Source organism: Lynx rufus, unplaced genomic scaffold (genome assembly GCF_022079265.1).
Source record: "Lynx rufus isolate CCGP_SWC_20201006 ecotype Redwood Valley unplaced genomic scaffold, mLynRuf1.p SCAF_6, whole genome shotgun sequence".
Taxonomy (NCBI): domain Eukaryota; kingdom Metazoa; phylum Chordata; class Mammalia; order Carnivora; family Felidae; genus Lynx; species Lynx rufus.
In genome coordinates, this window is record NW_025814878.1 from 70,704,645 (window position 1) to 70,732,484 (window position 27,840).

At 36.0% G+C, this 27,840-nt stretch overlaps 1 protein-coding gene across 4 annotated transcripts in view; it reads right to left on the reverse strand.

The window, feature by feature from the left end:
* Positions 1–27,840, reverse strand: part of LOC124528385 (cytochrome b5 reductase 4) — a 94,620-nt gene that overhangs the window by 31,440 nt on the left and 35,340 nt on the right. For all 4 annotated transcript variants that reach the window (XR_006966156.1, XM_047101952.1, XM_047101953.1 and 1 more), the window contains 6 exons: positions 19,757–19,786; positions 15,089–15,149; positions 13,620–13,677; positions 11,797–11,890; positions 8,116–8,148; positions 5,988–6,110 (listed from right to left, as the gene is read on the reverse strand). Coding sequence is in view for 3 of the 4 variants with exons in the window: in XM_047101952.1 (XP_046957908.1) it covers positions 5,988–6,110; positions 8,116–8,148; positions 11,797–11,890; positions 13,620–13,677; positions 15,089–15,149; positions 19,757–19,786 (399 nt within the window). In the remaining variant the exon portion in view is untranslated. The remainder of the gene's footprint in view (positions 1–5,987; positions 6,111–8,115; positions 8,149–11,796; positions 11,891–13,619; positions 13,678–15,088; positions 15,150–19,756; positions 19,787–27,840) is intronic.

The following is a 27,840-nucleotide window of genomic DNA, read 5'->3' on the forward strand; positions in this document are numbered from 1 at the left end:
TAAAAAAAAAAAAATAAAAAGGCTTCAAATAAGAATACTTCTTATTCTGGACAGCAAAAAACAGACTATGAAGACAAGGAAAATCAATATTTCCCAGAAACTGTAGGTCTTAAGTTTCTATAATGAAAAATAACACAAAGGATAAAGAGCCAGTAAGATAAATGACAACAGACCCACATTAAGGCATATCATATTGTGAAATTTTAAAACTCTTGGATCGGGTCACCTGGGTGGCCAAGTCGATTTGCCTCTTGGTTTCAACTCAGGCCACGCTCTCACAGCTCGTGGGTTTGAGCCCTATGTCAGGCAGGTTCTGCACTGTCAGCATACAGCCTGCCTGGGATCCTTTCTCTCTCCCTCGCTCTCAAAATAATAAACTTAAAACAAACAAATATAGAGGATGTCATTATGTGAAAATTCATCAAGTGGAACACTTATAATATGCATTCTCTTTTTATAAATATGTTATACTAAGATTAAAAACCTAAAAAATAAACAAAAAATAGAAATGAATGAAGAAATGAAATGAAGGAAATGAATTACATCTTTTAGGAGTAAACTGAGAAAATGGTTTAAATAAACAGGAAAACAATAAACATGTTGTCTTTAATATAAAAAAAAAAGGTGATGTGCATATGAGGCATAAACTTAAACTTGTTTTTGCACCTTTCATAAAAAGGAACCTGAAGGAGTAAATGGTTGAACAACAGTCTAAGAACAAGTAGGCTTCCCTATTCAGATATCACTACCTAATGCCTAAACATTAGATAGTAGAGACTAAAATTTTAATCTCTATTAAAAAAAGAGTTTTCCGAGCAAGTAAGAGCCAAAGGAGTTCATGATCACTAAACTAGCCTTACAAGAAATGTTAGAGAGACTTCATTAAGCTGGTAAGAAGTAGCACTAATTAGTAGCAAGAAAATATATGAAAGTATAAATTTCATCGGTAAAGGTAAATATATAACAAAGGTAGTAGATTAATCACTTATAAAGCTAGTATGAAGGTTAATGACAAAAGTGATAAAAACAACTGCAACTTCAATAATTACTTAAGGTTTACACAAGAAAAAAGTTCTTGTTAAATGTAACATCAAAAATGTAGAGTTGTAGAATGCATTCAAACTTAAGTTGTTATCAATTGAAAATAGACCATTACAAATATAGATTTTTGTATGTAAGCCTCATTCATGGTAACCATAAAGCAAAAACCTATAGTGTAAACACTAAAGATAACAAAAAAGGAATCTACATATAATACTAAGGAAAGTCATCACATCATAACGGAAGAGAGCAAGAAGAAAGGAACTACAAAACAATCAGAAAACAATTAACAAGATGGCAAAAAGTACATACCTATCAATAATCATTTTAATGTAAATAGACTAAATTCTCCAGTCAAAAGACATAGAGTGGCTGAATGGATTAAAAAACAGGATCCATCTAAACAATGCCTATAAGAGACTCACTTCAGATAGACTCATACAGATAGAAAGCAAAGGAATGAAAAAAGGAATTTCCATGCAAATGGAAACCCAAAGAAAGCTGAGTTGGCTATACTTCTATCACACAAAATAGACTTCAAAACCAACACCGTAATCAGAGACAAAGACAGCATTATATAACGTTAAAGGGGTCAATCCAAAAAGAGGATATAACATTTGTAAATATTATATACCCAACAGAGGTTAGAGTATCTAAATATATAAAACAAATATTAACAGACCTAATTGGGAGAAATTGACAATACATTAATAGTAATGGACTTCGATATGCCACTTACACCGGAAAGGAAATCAATAAGGAAACAATGGCCTTAAATGACACATTAGGCCAAACTGATTTAATAGATATATACAGAACACTCCACCCAAAAGCAATAGAATATGCATTCTTCTCAAGTGCACACAGAACATATGTTAGGCCACAGAACAAATTTTAAATCATACCAAACACCTTCTCCAACTATAATGGTATGAAACTAGAAATCAATTACAAGAACAAAAGTGAAAAATTCACAGATGTGTGGAGATGAAACAGCATGCTTGAACAATCAATGGGTCAACAAATAAAAGAAGAAATCAAAAAAACTTTGAGACAAATGAAAAGGAAATACAACATATCAAAATATGGGATACAGCAAAAGCAGTTTTCTAAAGGGAATTTCATAGTACCAAATGCCTACCTCAATAAATGAAAACAATCTCAAAAAAACAACCTAACTTCATATATCAAGGAACCAGGACAAAAAGAACAAATGAAGCACTAAGATAGTAGACGGAAAAAAACATTAAATATCAGAGCAGAAATACATGAAACAGAGACTAAAAACACAATAAAAGAGATCAATGAAACTAAGAATTGGTTCTTTAAAAAGATAAATAAAATTGGATAACCATTAGCTAGACTTAAAAAAAAAATTAGGGCTCAAATAAAATCAGAAATAAAAGAGATGATATTACAACTGGTACCACAGAAATGTAAAAGATCATAAAAGAAATCTATGAATAATTATACACCAACAAATTGGACAACCTATGGGATGTATTTAAATTCCTAGAAACATACAATCTTTCAGGACCTAATCATGAAAAAATAGAAATTCTGAATGAACCAATTACTAGTAAGGACTGAATCAGTAATTTAAAAACCTGCCAACAAACAAAGTCCAGGACCAGATATCTTCACTGGTGAATAATACCAAACATTCAAAGAAAAATTAATACCAATCCTTCCCAAAAAAAGAAAAGGAAGGAATGCTTCTTAACTCATTTTACAAGGCTAGTATTACCCTAATACGAGACAAGGACACCAGAAGAGATGAAAATTACAGAACCAATACCATGATGAACATAAATGTAAAAATCCTCAACAAAATATTAACAAACTGATCTCAACAATACATTAAAATGATTATACACCATGGTAAAGAAGGATTTATTCTAGGGATACGAGAATGGTTCATCATCCACAAACCAATCAATGTGATACACTACATTAATAGATGGAAGACAGAAACCATATGATTACCTCAACAGATGCAGAAAAAGCATTTCACAAAATTTAACACTCATTTATAATAAAAACTTTTAACAAAGTGGGTAGAGAGGGAACACACCTCAACATTAATAAAGGCTGCTAATGACAAGCTCACAGCTAAAATCATATTCAATGGTAAAAAGCTGGTCAGGAACAAGAGAAGGATGCTGACTCTCCCACTTTTATTCAACATAATATTGGAAGTCCCAGCCAGAGCAAGAATAAGAAATAAAAAATACCCAAATTAGAAATGAAGAAGTAAAACTGTCACTATTTGTAGATGACATATTACATATTTAAAAAAACCCTAAAGATTCTACCAAAAAACTGTTAGAAATAATAATTGATGTTACAGGATACGAAATTAATATACAAAAAAAATATGTTGCATTTTTGTACACTAATAATGAACTATCAGAAAGAGAAATTGAGAAAACAATCTCATTTAAAATTGCATCACAAAGAATAAAACCTAGGAATTTAACCAAGATGGTAAAAGACCTGTAGTCTGAAAAGTATAAGATATAGATGGTAAAAACTGAAGATGACACAAATGGAAGGAAATACTATGCTCATGAATTGGAAGAATCCACAAAAAATTTTAAAATGTCCATACTCCCCAAAACAATCTACACATTCAGTGTAATCACTGTCAAAATACCAATAGCATGTTTCACAGACCTAGAACAAATAATCCTAAAATTTGTATGAAATCACACAAAAAAACTCAAATAGCCAAAGCAATCTTAAGAAATCTTAAATCTTAAGAAAGAAAGCTAGAGGTACCATACTCCCCTTTTTCACTATTCTACAAAACTATGGTAAACAAAACAATATGGTAGTCATAAAAACAGACATATAAATCAATGGAAGATTATAGAGAGCCCAGAAATAAACCTACACATATATGTAAATTAATTTATGACAAAGGAGGCAAGAATATATACAATGGGGAAAGGACAGTCCCTTTAGGTAAATGGTGCTGGGAAAACTGGACAGCCATATACGAAATAATGAAACTAGACTAGTATCTTATAACATATACGAAAACTAAAGTAGATTAAAGACTTGAATGTAAGACCTGTAACAAGAAGAAGAAGAAACCAGATGGTAAGCTACTTGCGATCCTGGCAATGATTTTTTGGAGCTGACATCAAAGGCAACAAAAGCAAAATTAAAGTTAGACACTACATCAAACTAAAAAGCTTCTACAGGGGCCCCTGGGTTAAGTCAGTTAACCATCTGACTTCGGCTCAGGTCACGGTCTTGCAATTTGTGAGTTCGAGCCCCATGTCAGGCTCTGTGCTGACAGTGTAGGCCTGCTCTGGATCCTCTGTCCCCTCTCTCTGCCCCTCCTCTCTGCTTGCTCGCTCTCTCAAAAATAAATAAAATAAACTTTTAAAATAAAATAAAAAGCTCCTACAATAATAGAAAACCACCAACAAAATGAAAAGGCAACCTGCTGAATGGGAGACAATATTTGCAAATCATATATGTGATAAAGGGTTAAGATCCAAAATATATAAAGAACTGATGCAACTCAATGGCAAAAACACAATCTGATTAAAAAATAGATTAAAATCTAAAAATAAAATTCAGGGAACCTAAAGAGACATTTTCCAAAGAAGACATACAAATGGTCAACAGGTGCATAAAAAGGTACTCAGCACCACCAATCACCAGGGAAATGCAAATCAAAACCACAATGAGCTGTCACCTCACACCTCTGAGAACTGATATCCTCAAAAACACAAAATAAGAGTTGCGTAAGGGTACCCTTGTGCACTGTTGGTGGGAATCTGAATTGGTGCAGCCACTATGGGAAACAGAATGGAGTTTGTCAAAAAATTAAAAATACAACTACCATATGATCCAGTATTCCACTTCTAAGTATTTATCTGAAGAAAACAAAAATATAATATAAAATATTAACATAAAAAGATACATGCACCTCCCCATAGCCAAGATATGGAAACAAGTTAAGTGTCCACTGATAGATGAATGGATAAAGAAGATGTGGTATATATATTTATATACATACATACACACCACACACATACATATACATACACACACACAATGGTATACCATCCAGCTGTTTTAAAAAAGAATAAAGCCTTGTCAGCTTGTCATTTGGACAATATGGATGGACCCTAAGGATATTATGCTAAGTGAAATAAGTCAGACAGAGAAAGACAAACATGTATGATTTCTTTTATATGTGGAATCTAAAAATCAAAACAAAACAAACAAACTCAAGCTCACTGATACAGAAAACAAATTAGTGGCTGTCAGAGGCAGGGGTCAGGGTTGGGAAAAATAGGAGAATGGGTTAAAAGGTAAATAAATCATGGGGATATAATTTACTACATGGTGACTAATAGTACAGTAATGAATATTTGAAAGTTGCTAAGTAAGTAGCTCTTAAAAGAGCTCATCACAAGAAAAAAATCTGTCGGTGACAGATGTTAACTAGACTTACTGTGATGATCATTTCATAGTGTATACAAATATCGAATCATTACATTACACACCAGAAACTAGTATATGTTATATGTCAATTATACCTCAATAAAAGAAAACAAAGAGGAGAGGCGCCTGGGTGGCTCAGTTGGCTAAACAGCCAGTGTCAGCTCAGGTCATGATCTTGGGGTTCATGAGTTCGAGCCCCATGTCAGGCTCTGTGCTGACAGCTCGGAGCCTGGAGCCTGCTTTGCATTCTGTGTCTCGCTCTCTCTCTGTCCCTCCCCTGCTTGCACTCTGTCTCTTTCTCTCTCTTAAATAAATAAACATTAAAAAATTTTTTTTAAAAAAAGGAGTAAAAAAGACACTATGTTCTTTCTCAACTTCTTAAAGGTTCATCTCAAAATGGCCTTCCAAATTCTGGTACAGTTGTACTACTGACAAAATATTTTCATGAACAGAGGACTCAAAATAACAGCACAGCATACCTGTATCTTTCCTTAGAATAAGTGAATTATGATTCTCGAGGGGGTGACCAAGACGTTTCCAAGAAGCATTCTCTTTTTTCTTTAGGACAATTTCTATTTTTCCCACATTCTCAACAACCCGCACTGAAAAGATAAATTCCGTTTGTATTCATTGAAACTAAATATAATACATTATTCTAAAATCAATCTTTCTCAAACAATACAAATGTCCTGATCTGATAGGAATAACAGGGATCATTAGTAAGACTTTGTATACATATCAAAATTGTTTATGCCTTATGTGATGTTAAATCCAGTTTAATTTACTTTATGATTCAAGTTAACTTCTTTCAAACTGATTTATCAAGGGCCAAACTAATATGTATTGACAGTTCTCATATAAGCTCAAATATAGACATGGCAAGTAATTAACACATAGCTAAAAACCAAAACAAAAAAGGAAGGGGCTGGCTGACATATAAATTAGTCATTGAATGGACTCATAAGAGCAAATTTAATTTATTTATACTCTTAACATTTCTCAATTGAGATTTGAGAGGTTCTTATGATTAAATTCAGTAGATCAATACTGAGCCTAGTAAACACAGAAAAAGCCTCATGAATCACTAAAAAGTGCATATGAATCTTAAATAATTAAAAACCCTTTACATTATCTTTTTATTTTTGACTTTTTAAGATAGTGCAGAATATATGGGTATAATAATGAGATATAGACTTTACATATTGATAAAATTTTATGAATTGAATATGCTTTTGAAGACCTAAAGTATATTTCATTTTGTCTTTAGAAACATTCTATTCTTTTTCACTGTAAACACATAATTCAATAGCAATTTAACAAAAACTTTTTAAGATAGATTAGTCAAATACATTCATTTCAATGAACATTCATTGATTTGAAGCTTAACAAATACGGAAACATGGTCCTTGACTTTATACAATTTACAGAGTTTACTATGTTATATGGAAAAAAAAGAAGGCACAGAACCAGTATAGGGTACTCTGACAGTACTTTAAAACAAGAAAGGACTAATATTTAAAAAAGTATATATATTTACAGATATATGTGTACATATCTCTAATGAAGTATTCAGGCTAAAAAAAAAAAAAAAAAAAAAAAAGGAAATCCTTCCATTTGCAACAAAACGGATGAACCTGGAGGCATTATGCTAAATGAAATAAGCCAGACAGAGAAGACAAATGCTGCATGGTATCACTTACATGTAGAGTCTTAAAAAAAAAAAAAGAAAAAGAAAAAAGAAAAGGTCATGTACTTCTATAAACAGAGAGTAGAATGGTGGTTGCCAGTGGCTAAGGGTAGGGTGTGGGGAGAAGATGACAAAAGCATACAAACTTTCAGTTAAGATATGAATAAGGTCTGAAGATCTAATGTATAATTATGGTAACTACAGTTGATAATACTGTTCAATTCCAATTTGCTAAGACAGTGGAACTTAAGTGTTCTCACATACACACAAACAGTAAATATGTGAGGTGATGGATGTGTTAACTCGATTTTTGGAATACTCTTACAATGTATACATATATCAAATCATCATGCAATTAAATATAATTTTGTCATTTATACCTCAATAAAGCTAAAAGCAAAGGACAAAAACCCAAAAAACCACCATTCTATGAATCTTATGTTATTAACAGCTTTGTAAAATCCACATTGCACTTTTATATGCAGAAAAATTCATAATTTAATAAGCTCTGTTAACATTACATATTTAAATATATACACCTAAGAAAAATTTGTCTGGTCTAGTATATTTAACAGGCTGCATGTCAGGAGTGGGGTGGAGATAAGGAGGGAAGGAAGAATGGAAAGAAGACAGGAATTTTTTTCTAAGGAGAGAAAAAGGAAAGGGTAGAGAGATGAAAGGAATAAGGGGAAATTAAAGAGTGAGAAAAAACCTGGGAGAATATATTTATAAACATTAACATATTTGTTTATAAAGAAAATGTCACATCTTTGTTTTGCAATATGAAAATATACATATGAAGAATAAGACAAATGCTGATTTTTCTCCTCCTTTCCCTCTCTCTCTCCCCTGTGTGCGTGTGTGTGTGAGTGTGTGTGTATGTGTGCATACATACATGTAATTATTTTTTGGTAGCTTACCAGAAAAATCTTCTTCAATTTCATGGCTTAGTTCTAGGAAAGAAAAATATGTTAGTTAAAATCCAACTTCAATTCATACAGTCTATGAACACCATGTAAGATCATTTAAATGGTTCTTTTATGTACTGTTTCAAATCTCTCAAGGTAAGTAAAACATTGAGAGCCTGGAGAAAGAAACTGCACAACCAAAATGTCAAAGTATTTAAATATAAATACATTTTTTCAACTTCTCAATTTCTCTCCCTACTGAAGAGCAAATACTCAATTGCCAACAAGTAGGTAACCCACACTAGTCCAAAGTATGGTCCCAGACTGCCGTCCCTACAGACCAACACAGGAGGATGGTGGGAAGGCATGCAGCACCTGAAGCGTGCGTGCTCTCAGTGTGAGCACAAGCATGGGTGTGTATACGGGCCTGGCTTGGGTCTGGCTTAGTTCTTCCTTTCTTATTGTTCTCTGAGGTTGAATATTCATTCAGTTATTGAAAGAAAATTACTGAGTATGTATTACTTTCTAGGCTTTATGGATACAACAGTTAATGAAAGAAAAACCACTGCCCTTATGGAAATTATGTTCCAGAAGGAGGAGATGGAAGAAATATTTTCACAGACATCTGCTTCAAACTTCACTGTGTTAACAAGGCTATCTGGAACTTACAATTCTGCATTAGTCCTTCCAATCCAATATCAGCATCCAAAAGTATTTTTTTTGCAATATTTTGGAGTAAAAAATATGACTGTTTTTGACTGTGGAATTTTTTTTTCTTTTGTATTGTGTGCTACAATATTGTTAGCTACAGTGTGAACAAAATTAGCCATAAAGTATTTGAAACATAATAGATGGTGGCAAGGAGGTTTTACTTAAAGAAAAATCATGCAGGGCTAATGAGTAGTGTATACTTTTCTAGATACCAGAGTGTTTGTTTAAAATTCTTCCCCAAGAGGCAATATACATTAGGTCTCATGCTAAGAAAAAATAGGACAGGTTATTTCTAGAAGAAACGTTTAAGGTTCCAGTCTTAACCGACCGAATGGAGAAAATAGGAAAGAAAAAACATTTTTCTACTCTGATCAAATTCAGGACTGAAGGTATTTCATTAATACAGTAAAAGAGTGAATACTACAACCTCATCAAAATAAAAAGCTTCTGCACAGCGAAGGAAACAATTGGCAGAACTAAAAGGCAACCGACAGAATGGGAGAAGATATTTGCAAGCGACATATCAGATAAAGGGGTAGTATCCAAAATCTATAAAGAACTTATCAAACTCAACACCCAAAAAACAAATAGTCCAGGGAAGATATGGGCAAAAGACTTGAATAGATACTTCTCCAAAGAAGACATCCAGATGGCCAACTGACACATGAAAGATGCTCAGCATCACTCATCATCAGGGAAATACAAATCAAAACCACAATGAGATACCACCTGACACCTGTCAGAATGGCTAACATTAACAACTCAGGCAACAACAGATGTTGGCGAGGATGCGGAGAAAGAGGATCTCTTTTGCATTGTTGGTGGGAATGTAAGCTGGTGCAGCCACTCCGGAAAAGAGTATGGAGGTTCCTCAAAAAACTAAAAATAAAACTACCCTACAACCTGGCAATTGCACTACTAGGTATTTATCCAAGGGATACAGGTGTGCTGTTTCGAAGGGACACATGCACCCCCATGTTTATAGCAGCACTATGCACAATAGCCAAAGTATGGAGAGAGCCCAAATGTCCATTGATGGATGAATGGATAAAGAAGATGTGGTATATAAATACAATGGAGGATTACTCGGCAATCAAAAGTATGAAAACTTGCCATTTGCAATGACGTGGATGGAACTGGAGGGTATTATGCTAAGTGAAATTAGTCAGAGAAAGACAAATATCATATGACTTCACTCATATAAGGACTTTAAGAGACAAAACAGATGAACATAAGGGAAGGGAAACAAAAATAATATAAAAACAGGGAGGGGGACAAAACAGAAGAGACTCATAAATATGGAGAACAAACAGAGGGTTACTAGAGGGGTTGTGGGCGGGGGGATGGGCTAAATGAGTAAGGGGCACTAAAGAATCTACTCCTGGGGCGCCTGGGTGGCGCAGTCGGTTAAGCGTCCGACTTCAGCCAGGTCACGATCTCGCGCTCCGCGAGTTCGAGCCCCGCGTCAGGCTCTGGGCTGATGGCTCAGAGCCTGGAGCCTGCTTCCGATTCTGTGTTTCCCTCTCTCTCTGCCCCTCCCGCGTTCATGCTCTGTCTCTCTCTGTCCCAAAAATAAATAAACATTGAAAAAAAAAATTTAAAAAATAAAAAAATAAAAAAAAAAGAATCTACTCCTGAAATCATTGTTGCACTATATGCTAACTAATTTAGATGTAAATTAAGAAAAACCAAAAACTAAAATTAAAAAAAGGAAAGAGGAAAAAAAAATACAGAAAGGCAGCAAACAGAATCCTGAGTCACCCAAGGTCTGGAGAATCAGTCTCTGTTTTGCAAAAGTAAATGATGTTCTTCATATAAAAATGACTGCTTAAGGGGCGCCTGGGTGGCTCAGGTGGTTAAGCGTCCGACTTCAGCTCAGATCATGATCTCACACTCTGAGTTCGAGCCCTGCGTTGGGCTCTGTGCTGACAGCTCAGAGCCTAGAGCCCACTTCAGATTCTGTGTCTCCCCCTCTCTCTGCCCCTCCCCTGCTCATGCTCTGTCTCTGTCTCAAAAATAAATAAAAACACTAAAAAAAATATTTTTTAAAAGAATGACTGCTTAAAACATAATTTTCTTGTTGTTTGTTTCTTTTCTATCTTCTAACTAGAACAATATCGCCTTCATTGGAGCAGAAAAGGGTGAAATCCTAGAGTCATTACGGGTGAAATGTGGATTTAGAATCTGGCATGTTTGGGGTGCCTGGGTGGCTCAAACTGTTAAGTGTCTGACTTTGGCCCAGGTCATGATCTCATGGTTTGTGGGTTTGAGCCCCGCATCAGCCTCTGTGCTGACAGCTCAGAGCCCAAACCCTGCTTTGGAATCTGTGATTCCCTCTCTCTCTGCCCTTCCCTGCTCACACTTTGTCTCTCTCTGTCTCTCAAAAAATAAATAAATGTTTAAAAAAAAATTTTTTTTTAAACCTGGCATCTTTGGTTCCAGATTTTAGTTCTGGTTTCTTTCTTTTGATCTTTAATTTCTCAAAGCAGACAGAGTGAATTGTAGGTTATGAAGGAACAGGTTATGAAGGAACAGGCAGCTGAGGGATACAATACAACTTTACAGTCCACGCTGTTTTGGTGCCGCCTTGCACTTCCCATGGTGGAGCTGGCAAAAAAAACAGGCCAATGAAATGAGCACTTAGTGATGGCTGTTCTAGGAGCATGGGACAGGTCTCCAGAGATTTGTTTGCAGATATCAAGTAAAAGACATTTAACAAAGCCAGGGCAACAAATATTTCATATCATTACTGACTTTGATTGCACTGAATTGTTTAAACTTGGGAAAGGTGAGGTCAGGTTGCCATTTGCCTGCACTGTTGTTAGTGTAAAGAAAAAAATAGAAAAAAGATAAATCAAAAATGACAAAACAAAATGACAACATCAGATAAAATATTTTTGCTACCTAGAGTGTAGACCAAGTTTATTGCCAGAATTAAGGGAAACTGGAGTTGTTTCCATGAATAAAGAATAAAGTACTTACCAACATGTATAATATATGAATAATCCTTGATAAGTATTTCTGCTCTAAAGGAATCATCCTGATGATCAACTATTACTGAGTCTAGATTAATATCCTTAAACAGAAAGCAGAAAGAGAAAGATTAAAATGTAAAATTTGCCCCAAATTTCTATAACTACTATACTTTTAAGATGATCAGTGGATGTTCATATGGCTCGCTCGCTCTATCTATCTATCTATCTATCTATCTATCTATCTATCTATCTATCTATCTATCTTTTGCTCCACACTGTCAGTCCAGAGCTCTAACTCACAAAACTGTGAGATCATGACCTGAGCTGAGATCAAGAGTTGGACACTTAACCAACTGAGCCACCCAGGCACCCCCATAAGGCATTTCTTTATAGAACCCACAAGGTGAATAAATATTACTCCTGTTTTTTCTCTCTCATACAACCTAGTTCTCCTTCAAAGCACATATTGCAATTTTAATTATGTATTTGTTTCTGCTTAATATCTACCTCACCCACTCATCTCTAAGCTCTGAATGTATGAGACTGTCAAGAATATTGCCTGGTACCTAGTAAGTGCTCAGTAAATATTTATTGAATACTCTGGAAAAAATTAGAATCAGACCAGAAATCAAGATATGTATCTTCATTTTAATCTTTTTACTACTGCATGATGCTGTGCAAATTATACAACCTCTTGACTTCAGCTTTCTAGACAGCTCTAATTTCTACATAGCCTTGGTACAAGTTATTGTGGCACCTATCATGTATACTGTATAATGCACGCATTATTCCACATAGAAATCTTCCCCCTTCCCTTAATCATTCATCCTCTGTGCCTCACTGACATTACCAATGGGAGCAGACCCCAACCTTCTTAGGCCATGCCCTCTTGGTTTTGGACTGTGTGATGAGGAGACAATAAAGAGAAGGAGTGGAAGCGGTTCAGGCAGTGCCTCTGGTCCTCTTGGCTGTATCAAGCAGATTACCATCACTCCTGTTGTCACATCATGCCGCAACAGTCAGAGGAACTCACAGCTCATCTGTGGTTCTGCTACTGCAGAAGTAGCATGCATTCTCAGAAATCCCTAGCTGCCAGAACTTGTCTTTAAATTTACATGGTTCCTCCAGTGTGGGAACCTTGCCAGTTGCTGAAGGATGTGTTTGCAGATGTTGTAAGTTGTCTGTGTACTGATCTGATGTCTCAGATGCAAGCCCCATGAAAGCCAAGTATGTACATATCTAGCCCATCATTAGATCCCTGAATTCTAAAATAGTGCTGCAAATAAAGCAGAAATTCAATACGTACTTAGTAAATCAATTAACCCCTTAATTTTAGTTTCAAGAGGGTGTCTGAATCCCATTAGTGTTTTAAGCATACTAAACCAAGTATCATAGTCTCTACTGTCCTTCAAATTCCAATTTATGCACAAGAAATTAGTTCTTACAATGAAGTTAACTGGGATTCTCACTTTTGTTATCCATGCTTACACACACACACACACACACACACAGATGCGTGTGTGCGTGGAAAAGTACATAAAATACTTTGTAGTCTAGCTTTTTTAAAGACGCTATAGCATGGCTGTTAAGAGTATATACTCTGGAGCCAGGCTGCCTGGGTTCAAACTGCTAGATCTGCCACTTACTGTGTGACATTGGGTAAATTACTTAATCTTTCTGTTTTCCCCATGTATAAAATAGGATAACAAAAGGATCTACTCCATGGAGTTACCGTGAGTAAATAAGTTAATAATATAAAAAGAGTGCTTAGAAAATAGCTGGCATTTATTAAGACTTCACTTTTTTTCTGATTTTAAAGACATTGTTTACCTTCTGCTTAGTATATATTACAATAGTCACTGAAGAGTCTGTCTGGAACCAGTCATAGCTATAAAATATTAAAAGAATGAATAATTATATCAATAATTGTACAGTAACACATACTAAGTCATTAACTATGTGATTTTAAAAATATATGGCTTAAAAATGTGCAATATGACAACATAAGTATATGATTTTAAATATGCAGCTTAAAATCTATAGTGAAAAATATATTTCTCTAGGTAAACTTTGTTCTAAATAATGGGGGTAGGTCTTACAACTAGGGGGTAATTATTCCAACTTGGATTGAAACAAACAATATCCTTGAAAAGATACTTTTTAGAAAGGTTACACATTATATTAAAATCTTTTATATAAGAGCAGTAACACAACATACTTTCTTAAGAAGCATGACAAAATCTACATGCTTATTACCTTCACTCCTCCCTATCACAAATATATTATTATCAAGATTAATAATTCATCAAAGTCTTTTAATGGTTTAACAGTAAAAGTTAAGGTAAAACCAAGTCTTCCATTTTGTAATAGATGTTCATTAAACTGATACTGTTTTTGCACTTATTATAAACATAAGGACACCCTGGGGTAAATCCTAGAGGAGATTTCCTTATGCCCGTAAGTTAAAACTGTATATGAAATACTTTAATAAATTTAACAAATATAGCAGGATGCTATTATATTATAGACTGGCAGTGGGGAGAAAGGAAGAGAAAAAAATTACAAAGAATACATATAACCCTGAGGGCATTTGAAATGTTAACATTAACAAAAATATATAGAGATCACGTAATTTACTAAGACAGTTGCCATGCAATACATTTTGAAGGATTTCCATAAAAACCAGTAAAACAAACTAAATATATGAAAAATAATGTAGTTGAATAAATTATGGTATGGTCATATGATGGAAGGCAGACAAAAAAATGGCTTTTGCAGAATATGACATAGGACACAGGAATACTGCTCATAAAATACATTGTAATGCCAGTATTGTCAAAATAGAATAATATGGAAATAGGTATTATATGAATCAAGCTGGGTGGAAAAGACCAAATATTAAGTATACATCCAGAGTTGATAGATTACAACTGATTTTATCACTTTCTTTTCATTTCTCTAGATTTTCCAAGTTTTCCACCATGAATGTATATTTTATAATCAGAAAAATATTTTCAAATAGTTTTTAAAGTCAAAAACATTTTTGAAATTTAACTTAAAATTTTTTAAACACAAATATTTACACATAAGTGTTTAAAATGGATCAAACTTTAGTTATACTAAAAATTCACACATACAGAAAACAATGCCTGATAAATGAGCACTACAGTTCTTATGTCAAAGAACCATGATTAATACAGTAAGCATGAACTCAAACTCAGAGCTGTTTATTTTTTTTAATGTGTCTATTTTGGTGTAGAAGTAATTTAGCTTTTAAAAAGTACAACAAGAATCCATACCTTGGAGAACTACAACCTTCTTTGGCAAGTGTACCTGCCACTTGGCTCTTGGGAAGCATGCCTTCACAAAGAAAAACAAAACAGCTACCGTTCATCGAGATAGCATTTATTTTTTTTCTTCTTTTTAGTAAAATTCTTATTAAAATAGTATAAAAGGACACAAATCATAGATGTACAAAACCTTACCTTGTAGCCAGCACCACCCCTTCCCCCAAGGGTAACCATTATTCTGACTTTTAGCATCCTTAGTTTTTGCCTGTATTTGACCTTTATAAAAATGGAATCATAAGATATGTTCTCTTTTGGTCTGAGGCTTTTTTTGTTTGGCATTATGTCAAATAAGTATGATTGATAGTAAGCAATAAATCAAACCTTGAGGCTTCTGAACTATTACCCATGCTGTTGAATGCATCAGTAGTTTGGATTTATACTACATTGTACAAATATGAGAGTTTATACATTCTGTTGCTGGACATTTGGGTTGTTGGCAGTCTTGGGCTATTATACATAAATAGCACTGTTATAAATATTCTTGTATAGGGGCGCCTGGGTGGCGCAGTCGGTTAAGCGTCCGACTTCAGCCAGGTCACGATCTCGCGGTCCGGGAGTTCGAGCCCCGCGTCAGGCTCTGGGCTGATGGCTCGGAGCCTGGAGCCTGTTTCCGATTCTGTGTCTCCCTCTCTCTCTGCCCCTCCCCCGTTCATGCTCTGTCTCTCTCTGTCCCAAAAATAAATAAAAACGTTGAAAAAAAAAATTAAAAAAAAAAAAATAAATAAATATTCTTGTATATGTACCTGCACATTCTTAAAGAACATATATCCGCATTTTTGCAAGTATACAAGGTGTGTGTAGATCTGGCTTTACTAGCTGCTGCTTAACAATTTCCCAAAGTGGTTGTACCAATTTATATTTAATACCAGAAATGTCTGAGGGTTCCAGTCACTCCACAATCTCACTGAAATCAATCCTGTCAGCATGCAGCAACACAGCATTTTAAAAGCCCACTAAAACTGTGATTTTTAGTTGAGAACTCAGAGATGTGGAAGAACTCTAGAGATTCTGTAAAGCATTCTGTATTTCCCTCCCACAACAGGACTGTGCTGTTGGTATCTGGAAGGATCGGTTTGGAAAAAAAAGAGGCCTGCTGCTAAAAGGCCTGTTGCAAATCACTGCAACAATTACATTTCTATTCCTCAAACTGTGCAGGAAAACAAATTTAATGTTTCGTCTCTGGTGAATCCTGGAGGTCTCACATCAAAAGTCACAGTTGGGGGGCGCCTGGGTGGCTCAGTCGGTTAAGCGGCCGACTTCAGCTCAGGTCATGATCTCGCGGTCCGTGAGTTCGAGCCCCGCGTCGGGCTCTGTGCTGACAGCTCAGACCCTGGAGCCTGTTTCAGATTCTGTGTCTCCCTCTCTCTCTGCCCCTCCCCTGTTCATGCTCTGTCTCTCTCTGTCTCAAAAATAAATAAACGTTAAAAAAAATTAAAAAAAAAATAAACACCAACAGTTTGAAAAAAAAAAAGTCACAGTTGGGGCGCCTGGGTGGCTCAGTTGGTTAAGCGTCCGACTTCGGCTCAGGTCATGATCTCACTCGTGGTTCGTGAGTTCGAGCCCTGTGTCAGGCTTTGTGCTGACAGCTCAAAGCCTGGAGCCTGTTTCAGATTCTGTGTCTCCTTCTCTCTCTGTCCCTCCCCTGATCATGCTCTCTCTCTCTCTCAAAAATAAAATAAACATTAAAAAAAATTGTTTTTTAAAAAGTCACAGTAATATGGGGCACCTGGGTGGCTCAGTCGGTTGAGCGACCAACTTCGGCTCAGGTCATGATCTCACAGTTTGTAGGTTCAAGCCCCATATCGGGCTCTGTGCTGACAGCTCGGAGCCTGGATCCCGCTTCAGATTCTGTGTCTCCCTCTCTCTCTGCCTTTCCCCTGCTTTCTCTCTCTCTCTCTCTCTCTCTCAAAAATAAACATTAAAAACTTTAAAAGAAAGTCACAGTAATATAAAATCAGAGAGGGGAGGCATCTTTGAGACAAACTAGTGTAGAGGTTTCAAGATTCTTTCCAGCCATAGAAGCTTCTGTTTAAATCCAACTTAAGTGCAAGCACAAGATATCAAACAGCCATATTTTGGGGGATGAGGCTGATCATGAGCCCTGAGTCCAGGCCTTACTCACTCAGTTTCCATCTCTTCCTATGCAACGCTACAGAACATAATTAATATTCAGATAAACAAAAGAAGTCTCAAAGATGGGACATAACAAAGCCACAGTTATGAACTAACTAGGAGTGAATCCTAAAGAAGAATGCTCTACCAGAAAACTAAAAGTATAACAACAGGACTATAAAAATGAAAATGTAGGGGCGCCTGGGTGGCTCAGTCGGTTAAGTGTCCGACTTCAGCTCAGGTCATGATCTCACGGTCCGTGAGTTCGAGCCCCGCGTCGGGCTCTGTGCTGACAGCTCAGAGCCTGGAGCCTGTTTCAGATTCTGTGTCTCCCTCTCTCTCTGCCCCTCCCCTGTTCATGCTCTGTCTCTCTCTGTCTCAAAAATAAATAAACGTTAAAAAAAAATTAAAAAAAAATGAAAATGTATTTTTATCTCAAATGACAAAAAATAAGAAAAGATAACCTTAATAAATTATTTGAAAAATCACTTAAAAGATATTTCACTATGAGATTAATGTCATTTATCATATGGAGGCCTCTTAGATATATAAATAAAAAACAAATGCATCACGATCTAAGACTTTGCATAAGAAAAAGCTATCAACAGGATTCACAGATTGTTACTCAATTTCGATCTTATTAGGGTCTTATTAGGACCTGATTAGGACCAAGAAATCTGGATTTGAAGTTAGTATCAGCACTGTGATCTTACAAAAACCACCATTTCTGCTTCCTCAAATTCATACTAGTAAAGAAATTTGCCCTGCAATCTCATGAGACAGCAAAGGAGACAATTTCCAAACATTCTAAAAGACTATACAATGTCATACAAATATGTCTTTTTCGAACAGAATAATGTCATAGGCTGTGGAATGTGCTTTGATTTCAACATCTGCCAAGCAAAATAAAACACCTTATATATAATATCATTCTAGAAAAGTTGAAGGAATCTGTGGTGAATGAGGGGTAGAGTAAAATAATTAACTAAAGTTAGGTGGACTGAATGGATATTCTCTTTCCCCAAAGTGCTGCTTGATGACTGTTGTTAATTTGAAGGGATCAGGTCTCTAGTGGAATACCACAGTAATCTATCTCATTCAGGATTTAAAATAGTTATTTAAATAACGACATTGCTGGCAGACAGATCACATCTGCAAATACACAGACTTACCACATAGTCTTGAATGAACCAAAATGAGAAGCAGCTAATAAATATAAATATAAATATCACAATCTTATAGAATACAAGATCATGATAGGTAATTGTGCCAGCCAGACACTTAGGGACATGTGTTAATATTCCATTCTTAAGGCCACCTTGAACCGAGGTATTAGTTAAATGCAGTGCATCCAGAAGAGGGCAACAGGAAAGTAATGGTTCTGGAAGCCATATGTGGTGGGAATGGAAATGCCCAGTGTATCAGTAATTAGTCTTTAAGCAATGGTTTTATGCCTATTATCACAAAAGAGTCAATCATTATATGGAACCCAAGATAGGCCCTTCATTTAATACAGTGCTATACTATCAGACAAAAAGCTTCAGGTGTTACATCAAAAACTGAAATAAGTCAGTCTACAATACAGACGACGGTATTCCTCAAGTTAAAAAAGGAAGGGTAACTAATCTGGCAATCTAGCTTATAGCTGAATTTCTATAACTTTCTTTTGCAAAATGGAGAAAAAAACCTATTTCTAAACATACCTTACTGAGAACAAACTGAGGGTTGATGCGGGGGGTGGGAGGGAGGGGAGGGTTGGTGATGGGTATTGAGGAGGGCACCTTTTGGGATGAGCACTGGGTGTTGTATGGAAACCAATTTGACAATAAATTTCATATACTGAAAAAAATAAAAATAAAAATAAATAAATAAATAAATATAGAGGGGGAAAAAAAAAAACATACCTTAAACAAGTAGTTCAATCAATGTAGCCCCAGGCATTTCCTAAGAGTCAATACTGACCACTACACCATATGTATGTATGTATGTATGTATGTATGTATTTATGTATTGATTGATTGATTGATTGATTGATTGGAGGTGGGGAGGGGAGAATGTCAGTCATAATTCTCGGTCATACTGAATGGCTGAAGAAGCCAGAGCTGTTGAGCCTGGAAAGAGTAGTAATAGGCTATTCAGCATCTATATGCAAACACTGGCATTCAGCTCCATGCCTGGGGGATATGACTTGTTCTGTCTTGCTTCTGAGGGTGGAACTCCTCATCACTAACAAATATTCAAGCTGCAGGCAGATGATCGCCATGTTCAGGGATGTTCCAGGAGGGACTACTTACTCTAAGAGTAATGGCTGGCGTAAGGGATCTATAAAGTTCTGCCAAAGCCTCTAAGTTTAGGTAAGTAAAGACATTTTTGTATAAAAAATATCCTCCCCCCCCAAAAAAAAAATCCAAATACTACCCCAAATAATTCTGTAAAACAATTCTGTATGTGAATGTAATTCATAAGAATAAGATCCATTTTTTATCATAAATTTATATGACTTACCATTTAAGACTTTCTTTTCTTCATGATAGTCTGTACAGTGATTTAGAAAAGAAAAGTCAGATAATAATACTATAACATCAAAGAGAGTATCAGTTAATATTTGAAGATAACAGCCCCTTCCTTGAAAAGCTTTCTGTTCAGGTCTGAGGAGAAAAACAAGGCTAATAAATAGATGGTCGATGTTTCAAACAAGGAAACTTCATTCTGAAAATTGCTGGGCCATTTCTTCTCCAGGTGTTTGTCTCCCACTTCACTGAGCTTTTCTCTACTGAATACTTTTTTCTAATATCTTGCTTAATTTCTTTAGAAAGCATATAAAAACCCAGGTTTTGTTTAGGTCATCATATTCCAAAGGAATCAAAATTATTCAGAATTTATTATATTACACATTATAAATAAAATGTTCACGCTAACAACCCAAAGAAAGACACCTTATACCTTTCTTATCTAATCTAATCTAGGTCAATACTTAAAAAGATTATTGCTTACTCCAAATTTAAACGGCAAAATGATGAAAGTATAAGACTTTCACTTGTATGTACAACACAGTAATATTTAACAGTTATTTTCTTTCAGGATGGCAACCAACTCAAATCTACATTGTATTTTGACCATCAAAAATGCTACACCATATGGTCAAAATAAAACCCTCAGCAAGTTAACAGAGTTAAAAAAAAAAAAAAAAAGGAGGAGGAGGAGGAGGAGGAGAAAAGAATGACAAGCCAACAAAATATCCAAGCAGTAAACTGGTAGATATCAATTGTTGAGGTGACCTTGTTTTATAGAAAACAAAAACTAAACCACTTAAATGAGGGCTTGCAAATCTTTTATGTTCTGATTTTCAATCAACCAGGGATACCACAATTAACTCTGCTTCACTCAGCTATCATAAAATAATCATGATTAAGGAGGCCAGATGACTATTCTTTTTATTTTCTTTATTTTACCAAAATAATTTCAAAGCTGAAAGGGATCTTAACAACATGCAGCAAATTACCATCTGATCCCCTCATTTAAGACTGAAAGTCAGGGGTCAAGGACTTGAATGAAATCCACAGCATTTTAGCAACAAAGCCAAGATTAGACTTCATAGCCTCTAAGACTCAGCATCATATTTCTTACTATGCCATTGCTAGTGTTAATACTTTCTGGAAAGGCAAAAGACCTAAAAACCACTTGACTTATACCTCAAAATGAGCTCTGCTTATCAAGTGCCAAATAAAAATCTAGTCATTACAGTTTGCAAGGGATCACTGATGTCCTTGCTTGATCACTTACTTTCATCAGTGGGTTTCATCTGTCTTTCCTACTTAGTTGTAATTATTTGTTTTATCTTAGAACAACCAACAAACACACAGATAAAAGTAAATTAAATCTATTTTCAGTGTACCACATACTTGGCAGTTTGATGAATGTCATTTATCAAGTAAAACAATTTGTTTTTATCTAAGAGGATCACAGCTTTTGAAAAACTGCCCCACATAATTTGTTTCTAAGGAAAAATATATGTTTATCTTATATGATTTACTTCCCGCCTGACATGAATTGATTGAACCTGTCAGAAGTTTCTGGATCCTACTACATAGGTCATTTTTTCTAAATCTTTTTTTTTTTTTTTAATACAACAAGTACCAGTAGGAAGAGATTTTTCTACTTAAACGGTCTAAATTACTTTTAAAAACTCTACTTTTGCAACTCTTTCAAAACACTGACACATAGAAATAAAAGACTATTTTTATTATTAAGCATATTTACATCTGAGTCCTTTTAGTCACATGAGACTGACAAGAAATCTGATGTTCTGTCTAGATCATTAATTCCATAGCTAAGAGAATTTGTATTTTCTCATAATGTTGGTTAAACTCCATTACTCTGATAAGAACCTCTGCTTTCTGGAGAGATCAGAGTAATTTTGAAAGCCAGCACTGCAGTTTACGGACTGCACTCGACTCTTCTGCGGTAAAAGGGTAGGTAAGGATTTTCAACTGTGGCCCCAATCTAGTTTACCTCTGTTGGGTGAAGCCACAGGAGGACCCCCACAATAAAGAAAGAAAAAAATCTGTTTTACCAGTATACTCATTTTTTAAATAAATATTTGATCAGGGTGCCTGCATGGCCCAGTCGGTCAAGCATCCAATTCTTGACTTCGGCCTAGGTCATGATCTCACAGCTTTTGGGTCTGAGCCTCACCTCAAGTTCTGCGCTGAGAGCATGGAGCCTACTTGGGATTCTCTCTCTCCCCGTCTATCTCTGCCCTTCCCCTATGCACATGCTCTGTCTCAAAATAAATAAATAAATATTAAAAAAATAAATATTTGTTGGCCATCATCTTAATAAACACAGTGACATAATGTGAAAGCATTTTGATAAAAAGTTAGGAAAATACGAATATATATTGTTTGCTTATGCACCCATAAATTTGGAAGGATTCATAATGAAATTAGAATAACATGGTTACCTTTGTGTATACATGGGAGGGGAAACCAGTAGATGGGAGACCGAGGTATGAATCATGTGATATGCATTACTTACACATACTTGAATGCATTACACATACTTGAATCATGTGAATGCATTACTTATTCAAAAAAATTAAATAAATGGAATTAAAAATAAAATGTTGATACATTCTCTTGAACACACACAATATGATAAATGCTTTAAAAGAGGTATGTAGCATACCTAGAAGCATAGAATGGGATATCTCTAGTTGGAAGGAATTTGAAAGGACTCCATTGAGGAGGTAATATTTTAGCTACGTTTTGACAATATCCAGGCATTTGTCACTGAGGCCCTGAAGAAAAGCATCCTAGGAAGACAAATGCTGAGTATATATATTTGAGCATTTAACATGTAGCTACATACCTCATCTTCTTATTTCCAAAGGTCGGTATCACGTAACCACCAGATATGAGCTCAGTCTTATTACCAGAGATCTTATCACCAAGACCAAAATGCAGCATTCTATATTCCCTTAACTACTCAGGCTTGCCAGAAGATGGCTCCCTGGCTCTCTACAATATGTTTAATAATCATTTTTTCTCTAGAAATTCTTCCATATTTCTAAATGGAACTCCTCATAACATAAATGAGGCTTAAGTCTTATTTTCGTTTCAAGTTACACACTAATTTCTCAAATCTTATAAAATTTAATGATTTCAATATTTCTAAACTATCTTTACCTTTTACTTTCCTTTACTCATCTTTGTAATCATCTTCTGAATTACCTTTAAATTTTATACATCCCTTAAACTTCAAGGCTCAGAATTACCCCTCACCCTAGAAATAGTTTACTGGCAGAATTAAAATAAGTAATTAATAGTTGAAACACATACTCTGAAAAATTCCAGGGTTAAAGAGATTTTAAAGTACTAGAATGTGTACGTACTCCTGGTCAGTTTTCTTCCTACTACTCATTTAACTAGTCACAGAATAAACTGCATTTTTAGAAGTTCGCGGTTTCTCTGTAGGTAGGGTATACTTGATATTTTTTATTCAATCCCCCAATTTATCAGTTATTTTCCATTCTTGTCATATCCTCTTAGGGTTAACCACTCCTTCCTTATTTGGCATCACCTGCACATGAATATACACATGTTCAAAAATCATCTTTCCCTGAAAACAAAACAAATACTAACCTAAACCAAACACTGGTCAGTAGCACCCACAAAGCATGACACACTTCCTATTCAGGTTTGCACCTGCCCTTGACCAGGGACTTCTCACCCTTGTTTTCAATGACCTCTCCCTTATATCTTTCTGGCAGGAATCACTCAGACAATGGACTGACAGCAGCAAAAGCAAATTAAGGCAGCCTAACACAGCAAATTTACTCATCTGGTAAGGTCCATATCACCACAACACCTTGCTCTTTCTCTCCACTAGTTAAGCCTCGGCTGGCCTTGCTTTCCCCCTATCAGTTGGCACCTGAGCTTATATTTTGCCCACCCACTGAGCCCATTTTACCGAGGAAACTGAAGCTCCTCGATGAGAGAACTTTGACTCTACTTCGAACTTCCAGCCAGCAGCCAGCCCATTCAATAGTTACTTGTCTACATACCAGCTTCACATACGTGTGCTGTGGATACTATCATTTTTAAGAATAGAAAACTAAAGTAGAGGGTCTCACTACTTCAGCACTAGTAACATTTTGGGCTGGACAATTCTTTGTTGTGGGAGTCTATCCTGTGCATGGTAGGCTATTCCGTGGCATCACTGCCCTCTCCTCTACCCACTAGAATGCCAGGAGCACCTAGTTTAGTTGTGCCAACCAAAATGTTTCCAGACAGTGGCCCCTTAAGTAGCAAAATCAACCCCTGTTGAAAATCACTGGCATAAATTTAAAAAAATTATGCAAATGTGGGTAACTTTAATGAGTGATTCTTTGCCTTACCAAAGGAAGCATTCATGAGTCCTATAAATGGCAAGAGTCTCCAAATGAATAACTACAGCCTTGAAATAAGGTACATATACATAAAAACCTCAGTATCTTCACTTTTATTTTTATTCACTTACTGGGATTTTTTCAAGTTTTTATTTAAATTCGAGTGAGTTAACATATAGCATCTTCACTTTTAAAGTAAAGGTGTTAAAACAGCTCTAAACCCTCTTCCACCTTTAAGTATTCTACTGATATGGTTCCAAGTGCTTTACAGTCAGTAACTGCTTGAGAGAGTGGGTATGAAAACAAAAAACAAAGTATTAGAAACCACGATAAACTGATGAGAAATTAGGAAGAGACACTTTTGGGGTACCTGGATGGCTCAGTCAGTTAAGTGTCCACCTCTTGATTTCAGCTCAGTTCATGATTTCACAGTTCGTGAGTTTGAGCCCCCCCTTTGGGCTCTGCACTGACAAGTGGGGGGCTTGCTTGGGATTCTCTCTCTCTCTCTCTGCGCCCCTCCCTTGCTCACTCTCTCTCGAGCTAAAAAATAAACGAACTTAAGACAAATTAAAAAGAAAAAACAGAGAGAGACATTTCTGACACTGCACTATGCCACTGGAAAATATGATTAGTATTTTTAAAATATGACTTACATTAAAATTTTTTAAAGTACACTTACTTTACTTACATTACTTACTTTACTTACATTAAAATTTTTTAAGTATAAAAATAAAAGTGGAGATACTGAGGTTTTTATTTAAAATTTTTTTTTTTCAACGTTTATTTATTTTTGGGACAGAGAGATACAGAGCATGAACGGGGGAGGGGCAGAGAGAGAGGGAGACACAGAATCGGAAACAGGCTCCAGGCTCCGAGCCATCAGCCCAGAGCCTGACGCGGGGCTCGAACTCACGGACCGCGAGATCGTGACCTGGCTGAAGTCGGATGCTTAACCGACTGCGCCACCCAGGCGCCCCCTGAGGTTTTTATTTAAATGTACCTTATTTAAAGGCCATGGTTATTCAATTGGAGAATCCCTCCATTTATAGAACTCATAGATGCTTCCTTTTATAAGGCAAAGAATCGACTCATTAAAGTTACCCACTTTAAAAAATTTGGTCTTGAACAGTGCTGCTCAGAAGAAATATAATGCAAGCCATAAGCATAATTTTAAATTTTCTAATGACCACATTAACAAAAAGTAACAGGTTAAATTAATTTTAGTAATGTATTTTTACTAACCACAATAGATCCAGAATATTATCATTTCAATATGTAATCTATGTAAAATTTATGAGATATTTTACGTTTTTTACAACGAAGTCTTAAAATGCAGTCTTTTACACTTTTAACACATCTCAGCTTGGACGAGGCACATCCTAGCATTCGACAGCCACATGTGGCATGCAGCTACAATAATGGCAGCTGAGAACTAAAATAGGGCGAGAAGCAAGAACATTTTTCATCTTTGCCAGACAATGCAGTGTTCCACATAAATAAATAATCAAGAACCGAAGCTTAACTTTCCAAGGGAAGTTTCTCCTTTTATTCATTATTGATCTTTTTAAAGCACAATATAAACGGTAATGCTTTTCAAACAAAGGATTACAAAAAACACTGATTCTTTGCTTGATAAAGATCCACCAGTATCATGTTTTATATTCTGGTGCAGTTAGCTTTGCTGTTTTCTTCCTACATACCTGTGCATTTCACCACCGCCACGCTAGAAACCACCAGATAAATTGAAAACTATCCTCCCAGAACTGCCCAGCTGTGGAGACGGCCATAAAATGGCAATTCTGGATTCCCCTGCTTTGGGGTCTGGCAGACCACCTCCTTAAAAGAGTGTGTGAGGGATCTTGTACTGAAAGAAGCCCATGCATTAAAATTCTTCAGTGTAGCCCCTGGGTGCCCATCTCCCCCCCACAAATCCCCATGCCAGCGACAGTCTCTTTCCCCCTACTGTTCTCACTTCATCTTTGTTTTCATTCTCTGCTCCTCCTTCAACTCTTTTCATCCTCTGTTCCCATTTCATCCAGAAGTTCCAACCGGAGAGCGAACACATGGCTGCAGTTTGCCAGTCACAGTTTATCCCCTGTTGTCTCACCACGATTACTCACAGAGCCTCCTTGCATGCTCAGAGCTGCCCCAGTTTGGACAATTACACAGTTACCCCGTTCTAATAATTTCTATCAATAAGGCCCAGCAGAGTTCAATGATCAATCCCTGCTCATACACGAAAGGCACAATTGTTACTTATGTTAAAATGGAACTTCACCTTATTTATCAGGAACATTCCTTACTTCTGACACATTAGATCTTTCTCTTTAGTTACTCTGTTCCTTTTACATGCTCTACTCCTGCTGGTTAGCCTGGAGTCCAAACTGTATCTTGAGTCTCTACTGTTAACAAAACAAAACAAATAACAAAAACGATCCACTTACTTGGAATCAACACCTTTCTGATTTGTAAAATTCTTGTCTTTGCTTCCTAATGCTTTTCAAGTTGTCTCATCACTCCCAGCTACTGGCCTCACCCTAGCATAAACACTTACACTCCAAAAAGGCTTTAGAGTGAAACCTGGATTCACAGCCCTAACCTCACATGCTCCGGCAATAATAATAATACTTTCTTTTTTACGGAAACAGAACCATCTTTCGAGGTGAAACACTTCAGTCCATGCTGGTTTACGCCTGATAACTGTAGGGACACACAAAGGAACAGAATGTAAGCAGCCTCAGTACCGCAGGGGTGGAGGGGTGAAGGTAGCTAGGACCGCGGCAACCACTTCTACCAGCTCCACTGCCCACCCCCCTGCAGCTTATTAGGCGCTAGTGGTCAGCAAACATGCCTTTGCTTAATCCTCACAATAACGTTAGCATGTTTTCTTCTTAAATCCCATTTTGCTGCTGAGGGAAAACTCTCAGATCTGTCAACTGGTACCAAAGAACATAACAGCTTATAAGTGGCAGAGATGTGCTCTGACCCCATGTCAGCTTCATGAAATTTGTGCTTTCTGTAGGTCCTATGCTGCCTCAGTAATCAATATTTAAGGACAGTGACAGCTGAGGACAGTGTTAAAAAGGAAACTTTTAATTTATGAATACAAAGTATCTGACTCCATATCTCATTCTGCGTAGGAAATGAGTTCATACCCCCGAGCCAGGTGGTGACGAGGAGAAAGAATACTCACCACAGTTTACTTCTTTATGATTAGGATTCAGAAAGCCTGTCTCCTCGACCCTTCCAACCTCCTGATTTTGGTTTTGTGGTTGCTGTTTTATTTTTTAATTTTTCCTTTTCAGTCTTACCTACCTGTATCTAATCCTCCTCGTTACTGAATGATTTTAGGTTGCCAGTTATTTTCTCTCAGCAGTTTTAAGATATTGTTCTATTGTTTTCTGGTTTCTACTGTTCTTCTGGTAAACAGGCTATAGCGGCTTATAAATTACACTAGTAACTTAGCTGTCAATTCACCAAGCACTGGTCTGTTACTAAATCCGTCTCTCTCTGGCTGTTTCTGGATCTTCTCATTGTCTTCAGTGTTCTGCAGTTTTACTACAAAGAGTCCATGTGTGGATTTCTTTTTATTTTGTTTGGGATTTGCCAAACTTGCTGAATTTGAGGATTTATGACATTAGTTCTGGAACATTCTTAGCCATTATCCCTTCAAGATGTTGCCTCTTCCTCATTCTCACTT